At 37.6% G+C, this 16,288-nt stretch overlaps 1 protein-coding gene across 1 annotated transcript; it reads left to right on the top strand.

The window, feature by feature from the left end:
* Positions 1–7,370: 7,370 nt before the first annotated feature.
* Positions 7,371–10,536, top strand: LOC147857815 (uncharacterized). Its single transcript, XM_087327137.1, has 3 exons — positions 7,371–7,703; positions 8,190–8,319; positions 8,956–10,536. The coding sequence occupies exons 1-3, from the start codon at positions 7,571–7,573 to the stop codon at positions 10,352–10,354; spliced, it is 1,662 nt and encodes a 553-aa protein (XP_087183263.1). The 5' UTR covers positions 7,371–7,570; the 3' UTR covers positions 10,355–10,536.
* The last annotated feature ends 5,752 nt before the right edge of the window (positions 10,537–16,288 follow it).

The raw sequence follows: 16,288 nt of genomic DNA on the forward strand, positions 1-16,288 counted from the left end.
ACCACAATTAGCTCCCAATGCTTAGCTAGAATATGATCTATGCCTTTATTCTCGAAATCCCCTATGAATTGTTGCAATATATAATAAACATTGACTTTCATGCTCCAAGAGTGCATAAACAATTGTTCCTCTTATCTGCCATTTGATCTCACATTGCATTCCATACCTTATCATAGCCGATTGGTTATTGAGGCTCTACGTTATGATGCACTCTTGGTTTAGACTTCTTTTGTTTTTGTTGTGTCATCATTTGAGCTCTTTCCTCATGTTGGCCTAAAATTTCTACAATTTGTTGCGCTAAATTGACCACTTGACCAACTACATATGGGATGATTGCCTATTCTTGACAACAACTCTAGCATGCAACCACATGATCAGATCTTGTGATTATTCGTCTATAGATGTAGTAGGCGTACCTAGTAGTGATATGATTGGTTGGTTGTAGCATTGTCATGATATGAGGAGCGTACATGAGGAAATGAGTTATACTAAAAACATATAGAAGATTGAAGGATATAGCAAAAGTGCGACAAGAAGGAAAATAGAGAAGAGGAACTTAAAGACAACAAAAATACTTAGCACAATTATCAACAAGCTTACACTATGAGTGAAAGGTTTGAGGTTTAAACCTCTTAATGGAATATGAAGGGAGAAAGGTGATTTGTAGTAAGTGGCAAAGAATATGGTCGAGGTATGTGGTAAAAATGAAACTTAGTCGAGTGTCGAAGTCAAGTGTTACAAGGGAACAAGAGAGAGTAGAAACCACAGATGACAAGAGGCTACGAAGCCATCTCATTGGTCTTCCAAAACTAACTCCAAGATATCCCTTTAAAGCTTTACCGCAAATCTTACATTTTCAACTTCGTTATCTATTTACCACTTCTAAGCCACCCCATTTGAAGGAGTTGAGATAATCTTGTTGTATAAGGATCCGATTAATCCTTTGATGTATCATGTATTTTGCTTTTTGATACCCATACAACATTAAATCTAGCAATCTATTATCATTGTTGAATAAGGATTGTGTCAGAAATTTCGGTTTGTGATTTCGAGTTTGAAGCACAAAGTTATATATGGAGTCCTCAAGTTATTACTTCACAAAATTCAAACTGTCAACACTAAGAGTTTGTCTTGACCTATGTGTTGAGTCCTTTAGAATGAGATTTTGATCACTAAGTGAGAAGTTGGAGGCCTCTCCTCCTCCAAACTTCATCACCTTGAGCCTTCTCCATATCGAAGATTCTCCTCCTTAAATATTCTTGTTCTCTGAGGTTTGTTAGGCCTACCCACTTATATTTTTAGTATATTCCCTATCCACAATTACATCTATGTGGCATGTTAGGCCTACACACTCATTATTATTTTATTCCCTATTCGAATGTGCTACGTAAATGTAATCTTGTAAGACAAGATTTGAACCTTCCACCTTTAGCGTTTGAAGCATTTTATTTAGTGGCCAAAGGGTTTGGCTTCTCAAAGATAAATAATACATATTTGAAAACCCCTAAGCCATATCCTTTGAGCACTAAACCAAATATCAATGGGTAGCTTGAAATCTCCAACACGACAATTATAATCCGCATCCATTCATCTCAAGTTCAAGTCCCTCGTGGTCCCTCTCACGTTTCACACGCACTCGTAAATTCACAAATTGTAATATTGATGTTTGGTGGGGCATTAATTAGTCTCTATGTGGAAGGGGCTTTGTTTGTCGAAGAATTTCATTTATGAGAGTATTGTTGGGGCTCTCAATCCTAGCCTCACTTATGCTTCTAGTTCAACATATGTACACATTGTCAAGGAAAAGGTTACCATTTACATTGAACGTGTTGAGAATCGAACTCAACTTCCCCAATGAAATGGCTTTCATAGTAGCCAGAGGACATACTAGGCTTGTTTTATAAATAGTAGAAAGGCCAGTTGCCCTACGCTAGTTAGTATTTAAACCAACCGTTTGTAACTTAGTTACTGTTGGATGTAATTTTATTTCTAATATATAACTTCTTTTTCTAAGCTCTCTCTCTGCTTGTCTTACGTACACACACACACACACACACACATAGTTTACTTCCACTGCACAACAACACCTAGGTTTCTCATTTCTTTACATGGTATCAAAGGGTATGGTTTTCTGATCAAGTTCATTCAACTGTGTGTTGTTCTATATCGACAATCAATAGAACTGGTTCAACAACAGAGAAGAAATCGACATCATGAATACTCAGATGGGAAGTGCTCTTCCTACAAAGAAGCTTGATACGACAAACTTTGCATCTTGGGAATACAAGATGCATCAATACCTTGTCGGTCAAGAATACTGGAGCAGTAAGAAGTAGCCAACAGTCGCTTTGTTGAGCACAAGGGCGGAATACAGGGGTGCGGCAACCGCCACATGCAAGGCCGTCTGGCTGAAGCGCATATTGAAGGATCAGGGCGTTCCTATCAAGGATCCGATTTGCCTATACTATGGTAACATGAGCAGTATTTATCTGGCTCGGAACCTAGTGTTCCATGCCCGATGGAAGTATATCAAATTGTACTTAGTCTATCACTTCATCAGGGAGCGCGTCTAGGCTAGAGATGTCGACCTACAACACATCAACACGAACCTTCAGCTTGCCACCATCTTCACAAAAGCCTTAGGAGTCGACAAGCTCAGACAATTTACATTGGACCTTGGTCTCACAATATCTGCATTACCAAGCTTGAGGGGGAGTACCGAATAATACCAATAGCCGATCAGTCGATCGAAGCCGACCAAAGGAGTCGAAGTATAATGATGACAGTTGGGCCGAACAAGGAGTACAAAGCAATCTAATAGTCGAAGCTGTCTTGACTGACAATCTAGAAATAGAGCCAAAAGCCAAATCCAACCGAACAACCGAATTGAAGTAATTCGAAAGTCGATTCAGCCGAATCGAAGTATTTCGAAGAACCAACCAAACCAAATTTTCGGCGTCCGGAAGTTGTGTTTGAAGGGGCGCGTTGAGAATTGAACTCAACTTCCACAATGAAATTGTTTTCAACACTAACTAGACGACATACTAGGCTTGTTTTGTAAATAGCTGAAAGGGTAGTTGCCCTAGACTAGTTGGTATTTAAAATAGTCTTTTGTAACTTAGTTACTATTGGATGTAATTTTTTCTAATATACAACTTCTTGTTCTAAGCTCTCTCTCTCTACTTGTCTTATGTAAACACTCACACAATTTACTTCCACTGCGCAGCATCACCTACGTCTCTCATTTCTTTACAGAACGTATAATGACTACTAAGGCAAGACCTCATCATCTTGATTATGACGAACACCTCATCATCTTGCTTATATGGTCATAATTGGTTGGTGATTCATTGTGTTGGTAAGATAGACAATTCCCCCAAACCACTAGCCAAGGTCTTATATTGCAGGAAGTGGAGGTAAAATTATTGGCAAAAGTGGTCTCAATGTTCAAAGTGGTCATTTGTGGTGTTCCACCAATGTCCTTTGTCCAAACTAGTAGCTGGGCATTCTCCAATAATTTTCTCATTGGTAACTGTAGTTATGAATGCCTTGTAATACTTACAATATTGTGATTGACATTCTTTGAGATGTCAACATTTGTGTCTCGTATGATGGCCTTGGTATGTGGGGAACCATATGTGTTTGTGTCCTATGTTTCCAAGTGGGAATTCTACTCTCTTTTGAGAGGCTATAGGTGTGGATGCTTATACGTTGATCTCCTTTGGGTAATTATAACTACTACAATGCATGTTTGGAGCCTCATTAAAGAATTATCCGAGGGTCATGGTGGCCATAGAAGCTTCCAAGAAAGACCTACACAAGTAGGCTACTAGGAATTTTTGTAGGTCGGGTCATATAGCTTGTTGATGGACCAAGTCGTAGTTTGTTGCTTGACATTGTGTTGCTAGGTTCCCATAAATTATGTACTAAGTTTTTCGTATGCGCAATGTAGTTAACTTATCACCTCTTTTGCCTATTGCTTGTGAAGCTTATCAAGAAATCCTCCTTCAATCTTAGCAAAAGAAATTGTCTCTTTAATCGTTTCAATAACTTATTGAATCGACTTAGCTAATGATTCATCTCTTTAATCTTGTCAAGAACTCCTTCAAATCAATATTTATGATTTCATCCAAGAGGGTCGAGAACTAATCACTCACCGATATAGTAATGCTTTCAAGATTTTTGACATGATTGACATGTTTCCCTTGTGACCGATCCCCATTGTGGAGTATTTTCGTCATGATGGTGTCTATTTATCCTTTTCCATCTTCCCTATCAAGTTTTGATACATCTCCATAAAGCCGACATGCTTTTATATTTATAACTTTCGTATGTTGCCAATTATGCGATACATTAGAACTTAATTCAGAACTAGAGTTTTTTGTTGGTAGAGTCATTCTTACACACAAGAAACATTAGGGGTGGTGGACCGACTGCCCTAATGCCGACAAAGCAAGTAGGTAAGAATGTCACGACATTATTCCTAAGGCTATTTGCGTTATGAATAATCACTGAACTAGGCTACACTTAATAGTAGTCAAGGCTACACGGAATAATCATTGAACTAGGCGACACTTAAAAATTAGCATTAATGGGTTAAGGGGAGGATACTCAAGAAACTAATTACCCTAGGAGCTGGGAGAAACCCATATTAAGGCAAAATGACACAGGAAGATGTGGTGGTCTTGGAGCCTTAGGTGTTGGGCTATATAAAGGGTATACATAGCATGAGGTAATCGTTGATGGTATGGGACATCAATCGTATTTTTTGTTTGTCTCATGTCCTTGACTAGGGGAAGATTAGTGTGCTTAAGCACCCTTAATCCATTCTTCTCCTTAATCTCTTGTTGTTTTTGGTCATCATTAGTTCGATTTGTTATAAATTTGTAGACTAGATAAGGTGAAAACTTAAATGGTGATTCCTATGTTTAAGTATCCAAAGGGAGGTGTATTAATGACATAATAGCATGACAACGACAAGAGGAGGAGAAAATATGAGATCTTATATGGGTAAGCCTCCATAAAATAGAGGAAGGGATTGGATGAGTTTGAAATAAGTTCCATTTCTTGAGACTCGGTGGTGTTCAGAGAGATTTATTTATTGTTATGACAATTAATTGTAGACCAAAAGTATTTCCATTAGAGCCCGTTTTGATTTGTGGATATCTCATTAAAAAAACAAGATCTAAAACATCGTCAACAAGTGAAGATGACTGAGATATGTATTTAAAGAGTCGATGGAAGAAAGAAAAACAGACAGAATCTTGACCTTTGGGATTATTTCAAAGTAATAAATAATTATAGCGTAATATTTTCAGCTCATCAGAGAAAATATGAAGAAAGCTGTTGAAGCAGAGGGGCGCGGAAATCGTTGAAGATCATAACGAATAGAATATACATACATACATATATATATGAATATATAATATAGATGCAGGAGAAAAGGAACACAGGAAACTCGTACGAAATTATTACGAGATTTTGCAGGCTTGTCTGTTATTATTATTATTAACTATTTTGTTTTGAAAAAGGAGGAATTTATTTTTTTCATTTAAACACATGGAAGTAAATAACTGATGGTCTCACACGGCGTGCAAATCCCGACCGATAATATTAGATTTTTTATTTGCCTATTTTTGGCGAATAAAAATAAAATAATGAGATATTTTATGTGTGTGTGTGTGTTTTTTTTGGCTAATCAGGTATTGTGGATTCGTTGGTTTGAAGAAGCGAATCCCGAAGAACTCAAAATTACATTATGTAAATAAATAATAATACATTTCAAAAAAGGGGAAATTTCGTAAGAAGAAAGAGAGCGTCTCACAAATGTGGCTTGTTGCTCGTGAAGATATTGAATGCAGGGAAATATGAACAAAAACAAAAACATAAATAAATAAATAAATAAATTCTAATATATAATATATATGATATATAATATATATATATATATATATTAGAAGCATAGAGATGTAGAAAGGAAGAACAACAAAAGAAATAGACAGATAGACACACAATAAATTGGAGAATGGATAATAAAAACAAAAAATTGAGCAAAGTACACGTGCGGCACGTGAAAACATCTGAACCTATTTACTTCCCAGTATTTAATAGAAATACCGGCTTATTATGTATTTATTTTTATTTATTTCCCCTTGCTTCTGTTTTTTTCTCTATTTTTTTCAAACAAAAATAAATAAATGAACACACACAGACACACACAATTGGCAGCACTTTTACTCAAAAAACAATTTATTTTATTTAAATTAAAGCAAAATCACCCATGCATCCGCTATATGTATACATATGAAACTTATTTATCTAAATTAATAAATAATTAAATCCGCATGCATCCTCTCCGTTATTATTTATTTATTTATTTTATGTTATTTATTATTAATTATTCCTCCCCCGCCCCCCCCCCCCCAATCTCCGTCCCACTCACGGGCACAGCAGACAGCAGACAGCAGAAGAACTGATTGATTGATTGAAGAAGAAAAAAGAAGAAGAAAGAAGAAGAAGAAGAAGAATCTATGGTGTCCTTCATAATATGCATTTGTCCGACGATGGAGATGAAGGTCATGATCACCAGCCATGGCGATCTCTGAAAAACGTCCATCACCGCTCATCACGTTCCTTCATTCATCTCATCACGAGCTCCTCTCTCTCTCTCTCTCTCTCTCTCTCTCTCATCACATCTCTTCATTGAACACGCGCGCCAGGTAATTTCAGTTTACCTGAACACTCTGTGTTTCTCTTTTTCTTCTTCTTCTTCGTCTCTCCTGAATTGACCGGAGACTTATATTGAATGCCTCAGATTTGTTGAATTACAGAGCCTCCTCTTAGATATGGTGGCCCAACTCTCTTTGGATGTTTACTAATCATCATCTTCAGGCTTCATGAGTCAGGCGATAAAACGCTCCACTCAAAAATCTGGTTCTACTGCGTCTCATTCAGCGAAGAAGAAGGCATCGTCTATAATCTCTATACCTGAGCTCTCAAAGCTATAGCGATTGGTTATTGTTATCGTTATCAATCTAATCTTTCTTCTCTGATCTGAAAATAATAGAGAAATCTGTGCATGTGAACGATCCAATGTAACATTCAATCCATCCCTTTCTCTGATCGTGTGATGTTCTTGCTCTCCGTTTCGGCACCATACATTTGGCCCCGTTTCCTAGCCTTCAATTCAGTCATACCGTTTCCGTTTCCGTTTCTTCGTGCTCCGTCTCTGTGTCGTCCTTCCGATTATCGCATTTTCGAAAAAGAGAAGGCTATTTTTGCTAACTAAACAGCATTGTGTCTCTGTCTTCTTCCGCTGTTGCCTCCTCCAATGTCACAGAATACTGCTCCATTAAAGTCTATATTTTTTATCAGAGCCTCCAGCTATTCTTAGGGAAAGGCATCGTTTCCATCTCTTTGGTAATCCCTCCTTTCGCCATATCGTTTTGCCTTTTCCTCCTCATCGCCAAATACTGTCTGGTTGTTTTTAAAGTATCGGAAGAAAGAGCTCCACAGCCAGTTCATCTACAGCTCTGGATATATCCATATCCGTATAGCTTCTTATCTCGTCATGGGACGAGCCCCTTGTTGTGAGAAAGAAGGCGTCAAGAAAGGTCCCTGGACCCCTGAGGAAGATGAAAAGCTAATCTCGTATATTCGGATGCATGGCCATGGAAGCTGGAGATCTCTACCAAAGAATGCTGGTAAGTTTTTATGCGCATAGATATACCCTCCCTCTCCTACGATGATATTCTTTCGCATAACTGTGAATCTTGTCAAACATCGAAGTTTTATCTCATTCATAATGATTGCCAGATGGCTAATATATTAAGAAAATTATATTTTGACATCAATATTATGATCAACCAGTGATCTTCTGTGCGTGGTAACTCCTTTTGTTTGTTGCGGATCATCTATTCTGATAATCAATCTGTATATTAAGTTTCCATAATCGTTGATCTGTATGAAACTTGTGGGCTCAAAGAACTGCATTGTTTCCGTAATATCATTGTGAATGACCATCTGTTTTGATAGTTATGTAGTATGATCATTGCGCTGGTTTAGGTTTGCCATAATTTTTGGAAATAATTATGATTCAATCTGTTTTTCTTTCTGTTTCTGTGGGAATCATCATTTGTTTAATTCTTGAAAGACTGTATTTGATATTTTTTGTTCACGTATACCTCTAGGTCTGCTACGATGTGGTAAGAGCTGTCGGCTCAGATGGACGAATTATCTCAGACCAGATATCAAACGAGGAAAATTCTCTGACGAAGAAGATCAGATCATTCTCAACTTGCATGCGCTGCTAGGAAACAGGTACAATATATATTTATATGCGTATATTTATGTAGATATAATATCTAGAGCATAGAAACATGTTAAATCTTCACACCTTTTCTCCATTGATCTGAATAGTTTCATTCTAGTGCTATAATATTTCTTTCCTTTTATGGTCAGTAATGATTCCAATAAAACAAATTAAATCTTCTACAGAGTGGCCATACCTTCTACGCGCTAAATCCTTAAGTATACCACAACACTTGAATATAATGGTTTAAAACACATTAAATCTGCACAAATTAATGAGCTTCAACATTTCGATTGTATAAGTGGTCCTCCTAATGCCAGGAATGGCAATAATACTAGTAATTCATGTTTTCTCTGCTTGTATATCAAAAATCTGAGTAAAACTACATTTTCTCCCTTTGATGGTATATTTTCTTCAATGTGTCAGCAATTTGTAACAATTGTGTCATAATGTTGATAATTTCCATCGTGTCTTCATAAATAAATAAACTATGCAGCAAGATACTGTTATCAACTCTTGTGGATCGAAACAACGCGCAATATTACAATTTGTGGCGCTAATATTTCTCTTCCTTTTCATTGGTGTTGATCGATATTAATATGAATTGTATAATCGCTTTTGCTTCTGGATGGTTAATAAAACAGATGGTCATCCATAGCAAGCAAACTCCCTGGAAGAACAGACAATGAGATTAAGAACCATTGGAATACTCATTTGAAGAAGAGACTACAACAAATGGGATTAGATCCCCTGAGGCAAAATCCATTAGAAGAAGAATCAGGGAGAAAAATAACATCAAGTAAACCAACCATGATGGCAGGTGCTAAAAAACGGCACCAGATTATCACTACAAGACTTGATACAAGATGCCAGATGACGGAAGAAACTTCAGCAAATGTTGATAATCTCAATTTGAACCAGAATGAGTCTACAGATTATTACTTACGAGCATGGAATTCAAGTGTGGGAGAGACATTTAGAAAGGCTTTGTACAATACTAATCACCCGAGTACATCATTCTTAGAGTTAATACATTCATGTGGAGAACCAAATCATGCGCTAAATACTCAACAACAATTATCAAACCCCTGTAGTATGTTCACCCCTGATCCATGTCCTCAGCAATTGCTATCGAATGCAATATATCAGATTGATTCTACAAGAAGGCTAGCTGCAGAAACCAATGTTGCCAATTTCCTCTCTACAAGCAGTTATAAGAATGATATTTCATATGTGGATCACAAGCTCCTCCTCCCAAGAAGCAGTTATAAGCTTTCTTCGGGTGGTTGCACTGCTCCGTATAACCATTCTCCCTCGCGTTCCCATGCTATAGTGGATGATCTCTGTAGCTCTAGCGATGATGGATACAATGGAATGAGCAGCAGTATAGTAGAAAGCAAGGATTTTGAAGGCGATGCAGGAAGTGTTAAGCTGTCAGTGAAGGAATGTTCTCCATTAATGTCCAAAGTGAAGCTGGAATCATTACAAGATGAAGATGGAAAATGTGAGGAATGTGGACACGATTCAGTACCAAGCAGCAGTACTGTACTGAAAGAAGAACACAAAGAGATCTTAACGTTTCCACCTTCTGATCTGATGATCCATGGATGGGATGATACAATGGATCGCGCTATACATATACATGAGACATGCTCAGATGATGACTATGATAATCACAAACATCTCAATGTGGTGAAGGAAGAGGAAGAGCCAATATTGACAGGTGCAGATGAGAAAGATCATGGAAACACAAGGATTATATTTGGAAGCAAAGATGAAATGGATACATACCAAGATATGGGTCTTGGCCTAATCATGCCATTGTTGGTACCTGAGAAGAGTATGTGGATGCCAGATTATAGTAAAGATGAGCATCATCACTTTGAAGGAGATTATGGAACTGTCTTCCTTTCTTGCCATGAAGATCAACAGTTTCTATGCAATCACAACTCTAGTTCATTCCTGGAGAATGGTGGAGAACATTATTGGACGGCTTGGATGAAAGCAGTAGCATCTACAGGCGGACACCCCCAATTCTGTTAAGGCTCAAAGTTTATTATTAATTTTTTAAACTAATTCGCAAAATTTGAGTCCATTTTTTGTTGCTGATATCCTTTTGTTGTATATAACATTACCCATGGAGGCACATTGTATTGGATCCATCAATTGAACGGGGAAGCCTATATAAACAGAACATATAATTGATCTCGCTCACGTATTATTATTATTATTATTATTAGACTCCACAATATTTTTTTATCTCAAGAAACAACCTTCTCAAGACTAATGCAGCCAACAACTATCCATTCCCAGATGAAATGGTATCGCACTCTAATCCAACAACTATCCATTCCCAGATGAAATGGTATCGCAATCTAATCCAACAACTATGCATTCCCAGATGAAATGGTATTGCACTCTAATGTGCTTGGTCTTCACATGATAAACCGGATTTTTAGCCAACACAATGATTCTGGTTGTTACAAAACAATAATAATGGATACAGTTGAGGTATGCCCATGTCACTAGCTAGTCTGGAAAGCCATATATCTTCCGTACATGCCTCACTAGTTGCACCATGCTCTACTTCTATAGTAGACAACCCAATACGTTCTTGGAGGCAAGACCTCCAAGAGATGTCACCTCCCATAAACTAAAAAATGTATCCTGACGTAGACTTTCTGTTGTAAGAACAACTAGTATATCCAATGATAGATACATTATTGCCACCCAAACATGGACAATTATCCTTAGTGCCACTTAGATATCTCAATATCATCTTGACTACTTCCTAATGTTTATTATCATGATTTGATAGAAACTGCTCACAACTCCCACTACAAATGCAATGCTTGGCCTAGTCATTATCATAACATACATAAAGCTACCAACAACAGACTAATAGTAAATTTAGCTCATGAATTCCTTTTCATTATCAAATTTGGGGTATTCATTCTTACTCAGTTTTACATGTATAGATAATCTTGTTGCTATTTAATGGTTCTGCACTCCAGTCCATATTAAACATCAATACATTCATTACTCCAAGAATGTGTTGACTCAGTTTTTTTCATGCCAAGAATGTGTTTTGCATTTCCTAAATTTATGTCAAATGTTTGACTCAGATATTTTTCTTTAACATGGACAACTCATAAAGGCATCAAACTTTTGGTACCATTTTATAGGAGACTATGTAAGTCCATGCAAACTTTTCTTGAGTTAACGTACCAAATGCATTTTATCACAAACTTCAATAACGCTCTAGTAGTTCAATATAGATCTCCTTATTAAGATGTCCAAGCAAGAAAGCACTTTTTATATCCATTTAAACTATCTTTAAACCTTTCTTAACAACCAATACAAGCACCATGTGTAACGTAGCCATCTGTCCATCAAGGAGAAGATTTCATCGAAATCAACTCCTTGTTCTTGCTTGAAATCTTTTGCCATAATGCGAACCTTATACTTATACACCAATTACAGGTTAGTGCTTTCCTACCGTTTGACAAAGGCACTAAATCCCAAGTTCCATTGTCATGAATATTGTCCAATTAACTTTGCATAGAATGCTCCCACTTAACATGACCATTGGTTGATATTGCTTCATGATAATATGAAGATTCACTAGCATCTGCTAGCATTTCAAAATTAGTAAACCTACAATGTAGTTTAGGGACACACGTAGATCACCTTAATTATTGTTGAGCCTGAATACCATCAGGTTTTGTATGGGAAACATCATTTTGAACACCATCATTCTAGACATCATCATGTTGAACACCATCATGCTAGTTAACAACATTTTCACATGGATGAGCACAATGTCATGTGGAATCATCTACATTAGTGGAAATTTTCTATTGCATGTTAAAAAAAGGTATAACACCTCTAAATGCCAATTTCTCACTTCTACCCAAAAACAACTTCTACCCAAAAACCTTTTGAAAGGTTTGTGTGGTGTATCATAGAAACAACCCAATCCTAGACAGTTCCATTCATCCTCTCTGCTACACCATTCTAGAAAGGGGTGTAGGGAGTTGTAAACTCTCTCCAAATTCCTCCAGAGTTATTAAAGTCACTAAATTCATGAGAGGTATACTCACGTCCATTGTACAAACATAAAGCCTTATGGTTTATGCCTTTTCCAAGTCAACTAAAGCAAGTCAATTTAAGAAATCAGGGTAAACATCATCCTTTCTTGAATTTGATACACCCAAACTTTCCTAATGGCATCATCAATGAAGGTGATGAAGAACAACACACCACCCAAAGGTCTTACAAGCATAGGACTGCAAACATCTGTGTAAACAAGATCCAAAGGTCAAGCAGATGAGTTGATGTGGATCTTATGTGCTTTTTTGGTTGGCTTTCCATGTTCGCAAAATGCAAAATAAAAAAGCTATAACTAGAAAGTATTTCCATGGCATTTCATGACATATGGCCTAAATGACCATGCTAAATACACATCATAAGTTGTTTTACAACAACCAAACCATGTTCCTTTTGATGAACAAATAAGTGATAAAAAGAACCAACTTTATTCTTTTTAGCAATAATCATATTTCTTTTTGTTATATGAAAGGATTGTGAACCATCGTCATCAAGCTAACCAACAAACATCAAATTATGTGTTAATTGGGAAACATGTCGATAAAATGTACTAAAATATCTACAATACCAATCACATCACATTGATGTGAGTCTCCAAGTCCAGCTCTTCCAAGTGACTTGGCTTCATAACATGTGAAAAACTCCCTATGTGGAGTCACATGAAATGATACACCAAAGTTCAATAGGCCTATATGGAAGGGAGATAAAACTATATTTAGCCCAATATGTGTAGTATCACCATCCAAGACACAAGGCCAATATATTTATCTCATAAAAGGTTGCATTTATTTCCTCTACCGCCACTAAGGATGAGGGACCACTAGATTGTTTGGCATTCCCATCACCTTTGGCTTTAATATTATTCTTTTCTTTATTTTTCAAGGCATAGCCATCTTTCTTAAAATGCCCTTCTTCCTAGATTTTCTTCTAAGTTCCTATCATCTCCAATATTGTTCCTAGTTTTGCTTCTATCATAGAACCAACATCATATAACATTATATGCATCTCCACGAACAAACTGAATAAGCAGAACCCCAAATTAAAGCTCTGCAAATAAGTTTATGATGTGCCACATTATTTATTTCATTGTTTCATTTGCAATACATACATTCACGTGCATATATGTCTATGCAACCTTTCTATTGACGTCTCCACACTCCTTATAAGCATCTAGTACATATGAATAGTTTAGGGTTTAAATAATAAGACGAGGTAAGTAAGTTCTTGTGAACATGAGGGGCGGGGGCATTCTGATAAATATGCATAACCAACCAAATCATGTGTATTTTTTGTTTGTTTGGGTATCATTTTTGTAAAATACTTGGCATAAAATACGCGTACAATACGTATTCTAAGTATTCTACAAGTATTCTAACTTTTGTTTTTTAAATACTTAGAATACGTATTTTATAGATAAAGTACAATAAATACGTTAAGTATGTTAAGTACTTAGAATACGTGTAGAATACTTGTAAAATACGTTAAATACTTCTTAAAATTTACAGTTTTTTTTTTCAAAAAAAAGAAAATATTTTTTGAAATAATAAATACTTGTTGAATACGTCAAATTTTTAAAAACGGCAATTCTAAAACGTAGAATACATGTAGAATACTTCAGAGTATTCTAAAACGTACTCTAAACGTAGAATACACATTTTTTAACAACTATGTTGTATATGTATGTGTTTTTGTTTTCTCTCCTCAATTCATGTATAATAGAGATGATCAATATTAGTCACTTTAAACATATTACACCCCAAGTACCCTTGCCATTGTCTAGCTTAATAAATAACCATTTTGGTTTTTGACACATAGGCATGTAGATTTTGTTTTTCTATCTACCAGATGTATGCACATTCTTTTTTGATTGATTTGAGCCTCTTCATTTTCTCATCCCATTGGAGGACTTTTCGCGATTCAAATTTCGTGCACTAACAGAAAAATATTTAAACTTATCTTGAAATTTAATTGTACATATTTTAGAGTAACATGAGCCAATATAAGTGAACACACATTGTCCTTTTATGTTGGGTTACAAAAAACCTTAGTTCATGAACACTCGACATCAATTAGTATCAATGATAATGCCATTGCACTTTTAAAAAGAGAACTACATAGCTTCTCCTTAAACAATATAGCCATGTTTCTGAACACATGATGTGATAATTGTTGAAAATGAGTCTCGGCCTCCACCGAGATTCAAGCACAAAGAAGAGAAAATAGAAAATCAGAAAATGATTCACTTACACGGAGACACATGATATTAGCGTGGAAAACCCCGTCCGGGTAAAAAAAACCACGAGAGCCCACAGACTCCGAACAATTCACTATTAGAGGCAAAACTATGAGACACTCAGGCAACAACCTCAACCTCGTCTTCTTCGCCTACAAGCGGTTACAACAGAGAGGGATAGGAGTCAGAAGATGAGAGGAAGAGAACTCGCCAAAACTATGGCGGCGGCTGTTGAGCACCTGGTGAACGCTCAAGATGGCACAAGCGCCCTTGACAGAGTCGTTGAATCGATAGTGGCCACGATAGGCCGTTTCAATGGCAAAGACACGACTATCTATCTGGTGACCTACCGGGCTGAGATGATGATGAGGGACATACTGGAGGACAGAAGACTAGCCGGATTCCCTCAAGTTGTTAGCCAGCCGGCAAGGAGTGAGGGGCAGTCCAGAATATGGAAGGGCAGAATAATCGGAGGTTGTTATTAGGATATTAAGTAATTAAGTAGATTTTAGAGAAGTGAACGGACAGACCGGAATCGGTATGTCGATCCGGATCTGGATTGGTTCATATTAGTATGCCGGTTGGCACCGTTTTGTAGGCAGAGCCGGTGATCTATAAAAAGGCCCAGTTACATTGTAAATGACGACGGAGAATTAATAAAGCTATAATTCCTTATCTCTGTGCATTGATTATCGTTTTGTGCTAATTATTTTCTATCTTACGCGTGTATTAAGAATAAGGTTCTGTTGTTTAAGTAACCAATTAAGGTTGGATTAATTGTCAGTCTAACTCTGTTCCACCGTAACACCCTTTGGTGAAGTGTCTTCTGTAGAGACCTGTGTTAGGCTATTGTCCGGCCCTACGGAGTAACACAATTTTTGGTGACCATGATTCCTGCATAAGCAGCGAACAACGGCGGGAATGGATGACTAGACCAGCGAGCGGACCGGTTACGGATCGAGCAAGGACACTCGTTGAGCGGTTGCGGAAGCGAGAGGCCTTCTAGCAAGCGACGGAAGAAATTTGTTGAGATCAATCATTTTCCAAAGTGATCCGGCGTGTGGCTGAGGAGTCACTCCGTTTGCAACAAGATTTCCACCCCGACGAAGGAAGCAACTTGAGTAGTCTTCGGGAAACGAAATCCCTGCTGCATGCATTAGCTACAGGAGACGACGATTCCGAACAATTTTCGGCCTTTGAATCGGACTCGGACGGCTAATATAGCACTCATTCTAATTACCGCAGTAGTCACGACACCCCAAACGGACTGGCGGACGAGGAATCAGATACCTCACCGACACCGGAACTAGAATTGACAGAGCTGGAAGCCGAAGCAGAGGCGAAAAGACCTTCCACAGAGGAGGCAGAGAGACCTCCGACGAAGGAGGAAGAGAGACCTCGGACACCACCAGCCCGCGTTCCAACACCGAACGACGACAGGCCATTTCAATATCCCAAGTACCGGGATGATCCGGACGCAAAGGCCCACGTCTATGCATTTCAGCAGACCTAGGAAGCAAATCATGTGTCACAACGCTTAACCGCGGCCAAAGCAGAACGCTCAAAGATGGCGGAGTTCGGCATGAACTTGGAGGGGCCCGCCGCTAGATGGCGCCTGACGCAAGATCCTAGTA

The sequence above is a fragment of the Azolla caroliniana genome, unplaced genomic scaffold (genome assembly GCF_043228905.1).
Source record: "Azolla caroliniana isolate FFs.n. ecotype wild unplaced genomic scaffold, voAzoCaro1.0.p SCAF_11, whole genome shotgun sequence".
NCBI classification, from domain to species: domain Eukaryota; kingdom Viridiplantae; phylum Streptophyta; class Polypodiopsida; order Salviniales; family Salviniaceae; genus Azolla; species Azolla caroliniana.